The following is a 12903-nucleotide window of genomic DNA, read 5'->3' on the forward strand; positions in this document are numbered from 1 at the left end:
ATTTCACTTGAAGAAATATAACCTCAGGTTGTCTGAGTGAGGGGATGACTTCATTGCTAATTGAATGACTGATGGATTAGATATGAATTGACCACTGTTGGTCCTTGAGTAAGGTCATGCTCCTGTGTGTGGTTTTTTGAGATTCACAGAAAGATAATATTAACTTTGAGCCACTCAAAGGATTTCATCTTCACAAGTTCAGCCTAAAGGCTATATAAAGAAGGAACTTGTACTAGAAAAGACAAGGTGACTTGGGTTGCCATTCAGAAGAAGTTCAGAATGAAGTTTCTTCTCTTGATACTGGTCCTGCAGGCCAGTGCTCCTGGAGTTGTTTCTAGAAAAAACCCTAAAGAAAATAATGTGGTATTCGCTGAAGTAAGTATTAACCACTATAGTACTTATCTAACCTGACTTCTGTCATTAAGATTTATTACATTGGCCAGTTTTATATTGAAAAGTACTATTTGAGAACTTGTTTAAGGGGCTATTTGATTTCAGCACTGAAATTTTCTTTGCCAAAGAGGAATGTAATAAAGAGATACTGGTTTTGAAGGAGTGTTATAAAATTGTGGTTGAATTTGTCCCTTTTACTAAAAAGCCTAGGCCAAGGATTTTTAGTTCAAAATAATTGGTGCTCTACTTTTGCTATGGTATTTTACATTAATCATTTAATGCTGGTAATAATCTGAGATTTGAATAATGTTGATTATTTTAACCACTTCAGTGTTCCATGATAATTCAAGAATACTCTTTTATTAAATATATTTTTATTTATTTCAGTGAAGAAGGGAGAGAAAGAGAGAGATTGAAACATCAATGATGAGAATCATTGATCGGCTGCCTCCTGCATGATCCTACTGGGGATTGAGCCTGTAACCCAGACATGTGCCCTTGACTGAAATTGAACCTGGACTGATGCTCTACCCACTGAACCAAACCAGCCAGGGCAAAAATACTCTTTACTGTTCCTATCTCAAATATTTCTTCCTAAACAGTTTTTAAAATGTAATTTTTCAATTCATTTCTTTCCCCTAACTACATGAGTTCAGATTATGTTCTCATTTTCTAGAACTGTTTTAACTTTGAACTTGTCATAGTTGTCCATTGTCTTGAGCTTTGGATTTTTAGGCAGGAACATTTTATTCCAACTTAATTTAAGAATCCTGACAATAGAGGTTTTCCTGATTTACTAAATGCCATGATATGTTAGATGCTGAAATAAGTTTTTTATTTTTTAAATATTTTTATTGATTTTTTACAGAGAGGAAGAGAGAGGGATAGAGTTAGAAACATCGATGAGAGAGAATCATCGATCAGCTGCCTCCTGCACATACCCTATTGGGGATGTGCCCTCAAACAAGGTACATGCCCTTGACCGGAATCGAACCTGGGACCTTTCAGTCCATAGGCTGATGCTCTATCCACTGAGCCAATCCGGTTTTGGCTAAAATAAGTTTTTTAAAATAGAAACAAATTTGAAGAGTACAGACATAAGGGTGATTTTAGCCTAGGAATCAATCTTGCTAATAAATTATGACACTTATGACAGCACAAAAATTTTTATTATGATGATTAATTTTTGATACCTGATTCAAACTTATTAGTGCACAGTTGATTCACATATGCAGAGCTCCAACAGAAAACTTTAGATACATAATAATGTAATACTAAATGTATTTTTCCAGAGGTACTTGAAACACTTTTATGGCTTCAATATGAGAGGAATTTCAAAAACAAAAGAGAAAGTCAATGAGAAGTTCATGGAGAATAAAATTCAGAAAATGCAACAGTTCTTGGGACTAACTGTGACAAGGCAACTGGACGAGCCTACTCTGGCCATGATGCACAGACCTCGATGTGCAGTGCCTGATGTGAGCACAACGCCAGGGAGGCCAGTGTGGGAGAAGAATCTCATTACCTACAGGTAACATCATAGCCATGTATTTTTCTGCTTCCCCACAGGTCTGACTTCTGGAATCCTGAAGATTTTAGATATGGCCCTACATTTGGTCATGGCTAAGAAGCCTCCCTCAACTCATTACACTATCCCTCTATTCAAGTTTATTATCTCCAGGAGCAAGGACTTTTCACTCAGGGATTGTTTGGCTTGCCAGTCCAGACCCAAGTAGGGAGCTTGCAAACAAAAGGAGAATGAAATTATGATAAATAAGACACAGGATAAGTTTTTCTCAAGTAGTCAAGATGAATAAATGCAAAAGTCTTGGAACAGGGGCAAAGGTATAAGCTTCTATAAATGTAAATCTTTGGTAAAGGTGACCTATAAATGATATATGAGAACAAATCAAGTTAGATTCCATTTAAGAAGGAAGTTGTCCAAGGATAGACATTTCTGTATATAGAAAGTATGCTTTTTTTTAAAATGGTATAATTAATTTATGAAATAACTCATTCTCCAATGATATCAGCAGATATGAAGTATCATAATATAACAAAATTAGCACATGGCAGAGACCGGTTTGGCTCAATGGATAGAGCGTCGGCTTGGGGACAGAAGGGTCCCGGGTTCGATTCCAGTCAGGGGCTTGTACCTTGGTTGTGGGCATATCCCCAGTGGGGGGTGTGCAAGAGGCAGCTGATCGATGATTCTCTCTCATTGATATTTCTAACTCTCTATCTCTCTCCCTTCCTCTCTGTACAAAAATCAATAAAAAATATATTTAAAAAAAAATTAGCACATGGTTTCATACATTTTTCTCTTTTTTGTTTTGCTGATAAAGAATCAGGGACTACACTACCGACATGGAACGTGAGGATGTTGATGATGCTATAGAGAAAGCTTTTCAAGTATGGAGTGATGTGACCCCTCTGAAATTCGTCATGATCAATGCAGGCGAGGCTGACATTATGATAAGTTTTACAGCTGCAGGTAGATAATTTGGACTTATTTAATCTCTATCTGGCCACTCAGTATATATATATTTAGAGGCCTGGTGCATGAATTTGTGCATGGGTGGGGTCTGGCCAATCTGGCTATGGGGAGGGGACATGGGCAGTTGGCTGGCTTGCTGGTCGAACTCCTGGTCGAGGGGACAATTTGCATAGTAGCCTTTTATTATATAGGTTATACACTGAGTAGACAGATTACTATGCATTCAGAGATCATAATAATTTGACCACTCAGTGTATATAGAAGGACTAATCTTCTTTTCCTTTTCAAAAGATTATGGAGGCATTTACCGTTTTGATGGCAAAGATGGTCTTATAGCTCATGCTTTTAAACCTGGACCTGGTGTAGGAGGAGACTTATATTTTGATGAGGCTGAACGCTGGACTATGAACCACGAAGGTAGGCAAACAAATAAATGAAACCACAAAAGAAAACCCTAACAAATTATAAATGGTGCCACCATTTTGAAAAAGGCTCGTTTTGAGAAATAGTTATAGCATGAGAAAACTTGTTTTGATTGTAATTTTTGTAATAAATAAAATGTCACACTGTCTCAATTTTACACTCTGTAAATTGAGGACATTGAACTAGGTAATCTTAAAGAAGTTCTAAAAATCTGAAGATGAGCTACTTCCTATAAACTCAAGAACCTCAGGAACTATAGGTATATTATGTGATTGATTTTGACAGTGCAATCCATAAACTCACACAAACATAAATACTATTGGGTCGGCAACTAAGTAATTGCGGATTTTTTAAAGAAAATCAAAGACAATTTTTTCATGGAACTAAATAACTTTATTCTGTAATGTATTGCCCATTTTGATCAATGACCTTTTGCCATCTTTCAGGCAGCATCATAATCCCACGTTCAAAAAACTTCTGGTTTTTATTAGCAAAAAACTGAATCAGGTACGATTTGACATCATCATCATTATTGAAATTTTTACCATTCAAGGAGTTTTGTAAAGATCGAAACAAAAAGTAATCAGATGGTGCAAGATCAGGACTATATGGTGGATGTGGCAAAACATCCCAACCAAGCTCCATTAATTTTTGCCGAGTGACCAAAGATGTGTGTGGCCTTGCATTGTCATGATGGAATACAACACCTTTTCGATTTGTCAATTCGGGCCGGTTTTCTTCAACTGCATTGTTTAATTTCGTTAGTTGTTCAATGTAGACATCAGAATTGATCGTTCGGTTGGGTGGTAAGAGTTCAAAGTAGACAATTCCTTTGTAATCCCACCAAACTGATAACAAAACCTTCTTTTGATGAATATCAGCTTTTGATGTTGTTTGAGTTGGTTCACCTGGCCTGCTCCACGATCTTTTCCGCTTGATATTGTTGTAAACAACCCATTTTTCATCGCCAGTTATCAGTCGTTTTAAAAATGGATCATTTTCATTACGTTTCTTTAGCAAATCGCAGCTGCTAATGCGTTGCGTTAACTGTGATTCTTTCAGTTCGTGAGGAACCCATGTATCGAGTTTGTGAACATAGCCAAGTTGTTTTAAGTGATTTTCAATGCATGCATGTGATACATGAAGCTTCTCTGCAATCTCACGTGTTGTACTGTGACAGTCTGAATTGATTATTGCTTTGATTAGGGCGTCATCAACTTCAACTGGACGACCAGAGCGTTTTTCATCTTTGAGTGAAAAATCACCAGAACGAAATTTGGCAAACCAATTTTGACACTGCCGTTCTTTTAAGGCTTCGTCACCATAAATAGCACATAACTTTTTATGAGCTTGCGATGCGTTTTCCCTTTGCGGAAATAAAAAAGCAAAATATAACGAAAATGTTCCTTTTGATTTTCCATTTTTCAACGAACGCCAAATGAAAACTACAAAACAGATCAAAAAACTTTTTTTACTGATTAACAGCTGAATAGCCAACTATCAAATAACAAAATGTGTTTTACATTTGTACTACGTCTGCAAACCTAAAATTCAACTGAAGCCATATATGTGTGAAACCCGCAATTACTTAGCTGCCGACCCAATAATTATGTATATGGTAAGAATCCTAAAATGGTGCGGTTATCTTCCTGATCCGTTATCTATAAAAATAAAAGCATAATATGCTAATTAGAGTAAATGTCCTTCCGGATGACTTTCTGAACAAAGCTGTGGCAGCCGGGGCTGAGGCAGAGGCAGCTGTGGCAGCAGTGGTGGGGGCCAAGACTCTTGCATGAATTTCATGCATTGGGCCTCTAGTATGTTGATAATTTCTTAGGTTCACAGTGACACAGAAAGGCAATGCTGTAGAGAATTTAGAGAACTGCATAGAGATACACCATGTTATATGGTCACGTAGTCTCTTGTGGTTCTAGATAAAAATTTCAGAATGCCGAAATAATCATTCCATGATAACTTGTATGTATTTACAGAGGGGCTGTAAGTCACCATTCCTATCTAAAAGTGAAGATATGAATAATTAATCTCTCTTATTTGGAGCAATCACTATCCATTGGGAAGTTCAAACCATCATATCAGAAGCCTACTTAATCTCTCTATTGGGAATCTTAGATTACATGACTAACACATGTGGAAAGTAAATGTAGAGAAAGTCATGAAGAATATGCTTTACTCAGCAGCCCCCTTTGATCTACTGAGACTGCAAATGTTAGATAGTAATAGTTTATAGGCCAGAAAAATTATTTATTTTAGTCTGACACATAGTCTAAAGCTTATAGGATTTGTAAGTAATTAAGAGGATTTTTGCATTGTCAAGAGACAAATGATATAGGATTTGTGTTTTTTTTTTCTGAGCTACAAATTTTCAACTTAGACATATTGTTTGTCTAAATTTTATGAAATAATATTTTGGTTTTATAATCATTTCATCTTGTGTGGGAGAATTGCACCAGCTAAGTAGACTGTTTTGAAATTCCAAAGGACCTTGAAAAAAATCATTTAATATTGTTTTTGGTTTTTGGTGTTTTTTGTTTGTTTGTTTGTTTGTTTGTTTACAGTTAGAAGAAATTGAGACTAAGGGAAAGTTAGTGGCTAGCTTGTAAAAAGCTGGCATCAGAACATGCATTTCCTAATTCTTACTTTAGTCTAATGTTAGTCTAATTAATTCTAACTGTCCATGTTGCCTTATATTTAATTGGCTCAATTTTGTATTTTTCAATAGCTTAAGATTCCAGCTTAAAGTGCTCATTCTCAACCCAATTTTTGACACTGTAAATTAGATGAACAATCAGCTCAATGGTTACTTTCTATTAGAGTGTTAGGTGATGCCGTGGGGGTATTTGGATACACAAATGAAAAGGACACAGTCCTGTCCCAGAGGAGCACACAATGTAAGGGGGAGCGGGAGGAAGAAAAAAGAAAAGAAAAAAAAACCTCCCACAAACAAAAATCCATTATTTTGAGATAAGAACCAGTCTATACAAAGTATTATATGAATTGGGAATAAGATAAATTTAGGTTTAGGCCAACATATCAAAGGCTTTGTTTACTCTTCCCTGTATTATGCAGAGTGGAAAGAATGACAGAATCTACAATTCTTTTTCATTATTTGAGAGAAATTAAAGCATTTCCAAGTTTGTTGCTAACCCCTGTGTTACAGGGAATGTTCTTGGACACTTCCCAAAAGACAGGTGTAGACCCTATGTTCACACTTGGGTAGTGGAGAGAATTTCAAGGCCTGGCTCTGAGGCTAAGTGGACTTTGACCCTGGGCAAGTCAATTCTGAGTGTCAGTTTTGCCACAAAACAGGAAGAAATAATGAGGGCATTAGACCAGAACACAGATAAAAACTAAGATTAAGGGGTTATTCAGATCTTCTTGAAAAGCTTCAGAGAAAGGACACACCTCTCTTTCTTACCTACAAAGGTGCATGCTGTAAGAGATACAGGAAAAAATGAACAAACATGACTATAACTTGTCAGTGTAAGTATATCTAACTTGTAAGCATAGTCTCTGATTTTATTTAGAATCATGTGTAGGAAAAAGGTGAGCTTTATTTAGAGTCAAGAAATTCAAATTTGAATCTTGGGTCAGCACTTAATTTGGTCAATTAAGCTTGCTAATACTGTGTCTTCATCTGTAGATGGAGAGTATGGTAGTTTCCTTTTAGTTGCATAAGGATTATACATAATGTAGTATATTTCTCGGTGACTCATAGTACCTGGAACTACATATTGCTTCATATTAGGGTTTAGTAAAGAATGGTTATTAAGTACTTTTTTATATCCACTCAAGACTGACCAAGAGTAAAAGTAGGATGAAGTGATAATAACTTAGAGGCAGAGAGAACACAGCTATGAGTTATTGTAGAGATTTTCAAAACAGTATATATGTCACTTGTGTGATAGTGCAGCGATCCTTAACCAAAGGCAATTTTGCTCCCAAGGGGACATTAGACAATGTGTGCAGACATTTTGGTTATAAAAAATGACGAGGAATTTGCTACTTATTTAATGGTAAGCCAAAGATTCCTAAAAACAAAACAAAACAAAACAATTATCTGGGCTATCATGTCAATAGTAAGTACCAAGGCTGAAAAACCTTGTGTAAGGAGGGGAACCAAGTAAAGGATTCCCAAATGTTTCCCTTATCCTTGTGTCAGATTTCAATTGTGTTAATATCTTCTAGATGCCTGTAGATTTCACTGCTCTTTTCCTCTTCTGGTTGTTTCCTCTTAGGCATCAACTTGTTCCTAGTTGCTGTTCATGAGCTTGGCCATTCCTTGGGTCTAGACCATTCCAGTGATCCAAATGCCGTAATGTTCCCCATCTATACTTATGTGGACCCCAACACATTTCACCTCTCTGCTGATGATATACATGCCATTCAGTCTCTCTATGGTAAGTTTAATTTCTTTACCATCTTGTCTTATAAAGATACACTTATGAATGGTTTTATGATACCTGCATTTGGCTAAAACTTTAGCATTTGCATTCACTTTTGAATCCCAATGGATACCCTGTGAGGTAGGTGGCACAGATATTATGTTTATTTTTGCAGATGAGCACAAGAGACCTAATATGTTAATGCCAGAGCCAGAAGCAAAATCTACCCTAAGCCTTCTGCACTTGAACCTATTATTTCATTCCAATATATCATTGTCTGTTGAAGAAGGTGCACAGAGAAAAAATACATAGCTGGAACAAGAAAACCAGAGTGAACAGATTTCCTCCCCTCCATAATGTTGCAACCACATAGGGAAAAACTTTTTTGTATGCTTCCTGTAAATGTTGTAGAAAGCATAAATTGCTTTTTATGCATTTTTCATCAAGAAAATTGAATGTTTTTAAAAGAGAATGACTCTTCCTTTGATGAACTAAGCATTAGATTTTCTTTTTCTAATGCTTCTTGAAATGTATTTTCAGGCAGTCCAGAAAACTTCCAATTCCCATCAAAAACTAACAATCCAGAGGCACCTTACTGTGATCCCGATTTCCATTTTGATGCTGCCACTAGAGTGGGAAATGGAATCTTTTACTTTAAAGACAGGTAGGATTATTTTCAAACCCAACCAAATTCAAAGGTTTTCTCCTAAGGTGTGTTTTGTTGTTGTTGTTACTGTAAAATAATAGAAAATGATTGAAAATTGAGTAGATGGAAATAGTAAGTAGGAATTTGGACTTGATTCTGTAGGCAGTGGAGAGATCTTGATGACTTTGAAGCAAGAAAGTGGTAGATAATATTTATGTCTTAACTTGAAAACTGGTGTGTAAATAATGGATTTACAATTAGAATGTGGATTGGGAAAATATAAGACAGGAAACAGAGAAGCCAGACTATTTTAATCATAGATAAAAAATTGTGTCTGGAACTAAAGCTATGACAGAGTACTTATTTAAAGGATTTGATTCTTGATTATAGAGAATGGAATTCCAGGATGACTTATGGTTCATGTTTTACAACACAGACTGTAGCAGATATTGGAGGTGTGGGGAAATATAGGAGATTAATATTTGGAAGGGAGAACAAATATTCTTCATTTTTGAGATTCAAACACTAATTACTTGAGGTTAAGTGACTCCCTTTAGATTAGTGAATGGATTGTGGGACCAGACTAAATAATGATCCTTTGGTTCCAAGATCCAGGGTACAACAGTTTGTCTGTTAATACCGTGTTTCCCCGAAAATAAGATATCCTCCAAAAATAAGACCTACTTACAGGTTTCCTTCTGAGTGAAATATAAGGCATCCCCCTGAAAATAAGGCCCCCACCCCCTAGGCTAAACATGAGAGATTTGGTCCACTGATTCTGAAAGAAATGGAGTCACAAGAAATTCACCAGGAAATTGAGGAATTGAATTGTTATGATGATGTTCCAGAAAATGATGACATGATTGTGATTGAATAAATGAGTAAATTCTTGATACTGTAGGATTCACAGTTTGTCTGGTTTGTGTTGACAACTACTGTACTACCATACCACATATAGATAATAAATTTCCTTTATTTTCATTTAACAATAAATGTGTACCGTATTCTTCTTCATGGAAAAATAAGACATCCCCTGAAAATAAGACCTTGCACATCTTTGGGAGCAAAAATTAATATTAGACACTGTCTTATTTTGGGGGAAACAGGGTACCATTGCTATTATCAAAGAACCGATTTAACTTTTTTTTTTTTTCCCTTGAGGTGCTTCTACTCAGACATCCATGGAATAGAATGTAAAGATCATAAAAAGAAACATTAAACTGTTTCATAGGTCCTTTCCACTCATATCTCATGGTTCTTGAGTCCACAACAATTTTTTAACATGTATTTAATGTTTTACATGTCAGATTCTTCTGGATGCAAATTCCTGGGAATCCAAATGCTACTATTGGTTTAATTTCTTACTTATGGCCAAACTTCACATCTGGTGTTCAAGCTGCTTATGACATGGAAGATGGACAACATGTTTTTCTTTTTAAAGGTAACTCCAATGTTTAGTTTTGCTATTGAGTCTACTTCAAGGAAGAGAATAAATTAAGGAAATGCTACAACTTTTTATAAATAAAGATTTCTTAAAAACCACCCCAAATTGTAATAATTGTACACTGAACTATAATCTAACATAGATTTAATAGATGATATATAAAATTTTCAAGAAAAGTTTGGTAAATATAGATTGTAATACTTTTGGGGGGTGGAATACAGAACCAAAGAAAATGGGCTATGTTTAAAAACAAGGAACAATACACTTTGGAAGAATGGGAAAAGAATGATGTTCACAGTGAGTTAATATATATTTCTATTATTCTTTCTGTACAATTCTAATGTGCCCTTTTCTTTGTATTCACAGATGATAAGTACTGGTTACTCAGTAATTTAAAACCACAGTCAGGTTATCCCAAAAGCATACATTCTTTGGGCTTTCCTGAGTCTGTAAAAAAAGTTGAGGCAGCTGTTCATAACCCACTTCTTCATAAGACCTACTTCTTTGAAGATCAAGTGTATTGGAGGTGAGCTTTAATGATTACTAATTTGACCTCTAAGATAATGAAACAAGCAGGGAATGGGATTTTCCAGAGGAATAGTTTTACATACAAATTCCAAAAGATTTTTTTTTAATCTTTCATGGGGATAAGTCAAGATAATATAGGACTAGAATATTGATTGTCTACCTAGTTTTTTTCTCTGGATTTTTAGATTCTGAATTATGAAATAACACAAAGTGTATTTTAAAGGAATACTTTAAATTAAATGCCATGGTATTAATCATAGCAAAAACGCATTGGAAAATAGTGGTGGAGATGTATGGGACCTAGTCAGGTTGGAGGGTGTACGGAGTTTCAGATTCCTTCCCAGAATCACTGGACCCATGAAGACAAAAAGAGGAAACTATCCTCTGAATGACAGCTGATCCAGCAAGGTCTTCACTAACAGGAGATTAGACAACCAGGCTCTATGAAGCAGGACTGGGCACTGTGGAGGAGGGAGGAGAGTACTTGACTGGTAGTCAGGAAGACTCGGGTTAGAGTCCTGTAGGGACATGGACTAAATCAGTGAACTATTTACCAGTAGATCTTGGGTTTTCCCATCCGTGCAGCTCAAATCTTTTTAGTAAGTACCTTTCAAGACAGAAGTAGGTGGGTTTTGTTGTCTGTGTCATGAAATGTAAAGTTTATGTCATGAAGTCTATGTATGCTGAAGTTTCCGCTGCTTATTTTTTTGTTCAGGTATGATGAGAAGAAGCAAAGAATGGACCCTGGTTATCCCAAATCGACTATACACCACTTCCAAGGAATTGGGCCTGCAATTGATGCAGTCTTCTACTATAACAGTAAGTAGACTAGGAAACTGTAAGAATACTTGAAATATCTTTTTAAAACACAGAGCCTTTCATACTATTTTATACTTCCTTTCATCTCCTTTCACTCTTCATGGGCTCTCAAGGGCTGGGGCTGATGGTGGGAGGAGAGAGCTCGAGTTTGTTTGAGTTTGTATTCGTGAATGTCTTTAAGCAAAATCAACCTAAACAGATTGTTGACAAGGCCAAGATATTTTGTGTTTTACGTGGCACCCCCATGAGTTTTGTACTTCTTCCTTCAAGGCTTCTGTGTGTCTGCCAATCTCCTCTCTCCCACTCTGAGTTCTCCACTTGGAGTGTAACTTTTCAAAAACATTTACATGTTAAAAGTCAGCCTTTAAAATGAAACAACCTTCTCAATAAAATTAATGAGACTATTTAATGGTGGAATGATTGGCAGTAGGCAGATATCTGCGGGCCAAGGGACCCAAAGTTTATGTATTTGAATTGGATCTTGTTTAGTGTAGATGATCTAAAAAAAAAAAAAAAAAAAAAAAAAAAAAAAAGATAATCTATGTTATCTTTTCAAAGAAATACAAGCAGAGAATTAACCTATTCAATTTGTTTTCATTTTTAGGACACTTCTATTTTTACCTAGGACATATCATAATTGAATATAATATCCCAACTAAACGTATCATCGGACTGCTGAATCGGAATGCTACCTTTACTTGTTAGGAATTATATAATTACTTCTGATTGCCAATTTCCTCTAGTTTAATATGCATTTATTGTTATGTGTCTAGTGTAACAAAAATAATGACATATAAATCATAAAATAAGGTAAAATCTATAGGCCATAGACAAATAATCATATAGAAAATTATTATACAAAATATGTAAGATTTTTTTTAATTTTAAAAATTCTCATTGTCAATTTTTACTTGACTCTGCTATTAAGTTTGAAAATAAAACACTTTCAAAGGCCAAGAGAATATGTTGACCATTAACATCCTTAAACTAAGAAATTATCATTATTTCTCTGGCTTAATCAAATTTAGAGAAAAGATTAGTTTCTTTGACCATTAAATGTTTCAGTAAGGGTACCATTTTAATTGTAATGAGAATAGAATATATCTAGAACTTTAAAAATGAATATGATTTTAGTAAGATATATAAGTAAGTTATATAATTATAGTGATAATATGTTTTTATTTGGCTGGCAGGGTTGACTTTTCTACTACTTCATATAAAGTATATGTTCTTCTAATGTTCAAATAAAAACTTTAAAGTAAAGTATTCTGATTTTAAGAATTTTTCTTGAAAACTGAAACGTGTATATTGAAAATAATTCTGGACCTGTTCCTAAATAAGACAAGTCTCTATGTGATTATACCAAGAGGTGAATAGAAATATGGCAACTAGGAAAAACAAAAACAAAAACAAACAAAAAAACATTGTATTTGCTTTGGCTACTTGTTAAAAGCCCCCTGAATCCTTGGCTCAAGTCAAGAACACATTCTCCAGACTGCTGATGGCTCCAAGGAATACCTACAGTGTGTAACCACAAACATGAAAAGAAGAAGGCATGAAATAGGAGCTTCCCATTTTGGTAAATTTCTGTCATAGATCAAGTCTCACAATAGGTGCCATTTAAATGCTGTGTGACCCTGGAAAAAGATTGAATCTAAGCTTCCTTAAATTTAGGGGGAAATATTAATGGTACTATCTCATAGGTTTATTGTGCCAAAAAATGATGCATGATATATGGTGAGAACATCAT

General features: G+C 35.2%; 1 protein-coding gene across 1 annotated transcript; it reads left to right on the top strand.

Moving 5' to 3' along the window:
• Positions 1-273: 273 nt before the first annotated feature.
• On the top strand, positions 274-11879 carry LOC311628203 (macrophage metalloelastase-like). The gene is made up of 10 exons (XM_084895175.1): positions 274-375; positions 1686-1924; positions 2739-2887; positions 3182-3307; positions 7570-7731; positions 8257-8380; positions 9670-9803; positions 10173-10332; positions 11050-11153; positions 11758-11879. The coding sequence occupies exons 1-10, from the start codon at positions 280-282 to the stop codon at positions 11856-11858; spliced, it is 1395 nt and encodes a 464-aa protein (XP_084751301.1). The 5' UTR covers positions 274-279; the 3' UTR covers positions 11859-11879.
• Positions 11880-12903: the final 1024 nt, after the last annotated feature.

This window comes from Pipistrellus hanaki (genome assembly GCF_964339955.1).
Source record: "Pipistrellus hanaki genome assembly, chromosome: 9".
NCBI classification, from domain to species: domain Eukaryota; kingdom Metazoa; phylum Chordata; class Mammalia; order Chiroptera; family Vespertilionidae; genus Pipistrellus; species Pipistrellus hanaki.

Bases quoted from the DNA above. Each gene is read 5' to 3' on its own strand.
- LOC311628203 (XM_084895175.1), top strand. From the start codon at position 280: ATGAAGTTTCTTCTCTTGATACTGGTCCTGCAGGCCAGTGCTCCTGGA. The intron at 376-1,685 runs GTAAGTATTAAC...GTATTTTTCCAG, and splicing joins ATAATGTGGTATTCGCTGAA to AGGTACTTGAAACACTTTTA. The intron at 9,804-10,172 runs GTAACTCCAATG...TTGTATTCACAG, and splicing joins ACATGTTTTTCTTTTTAAAG to ATGATAAGTACTGGTTACTC.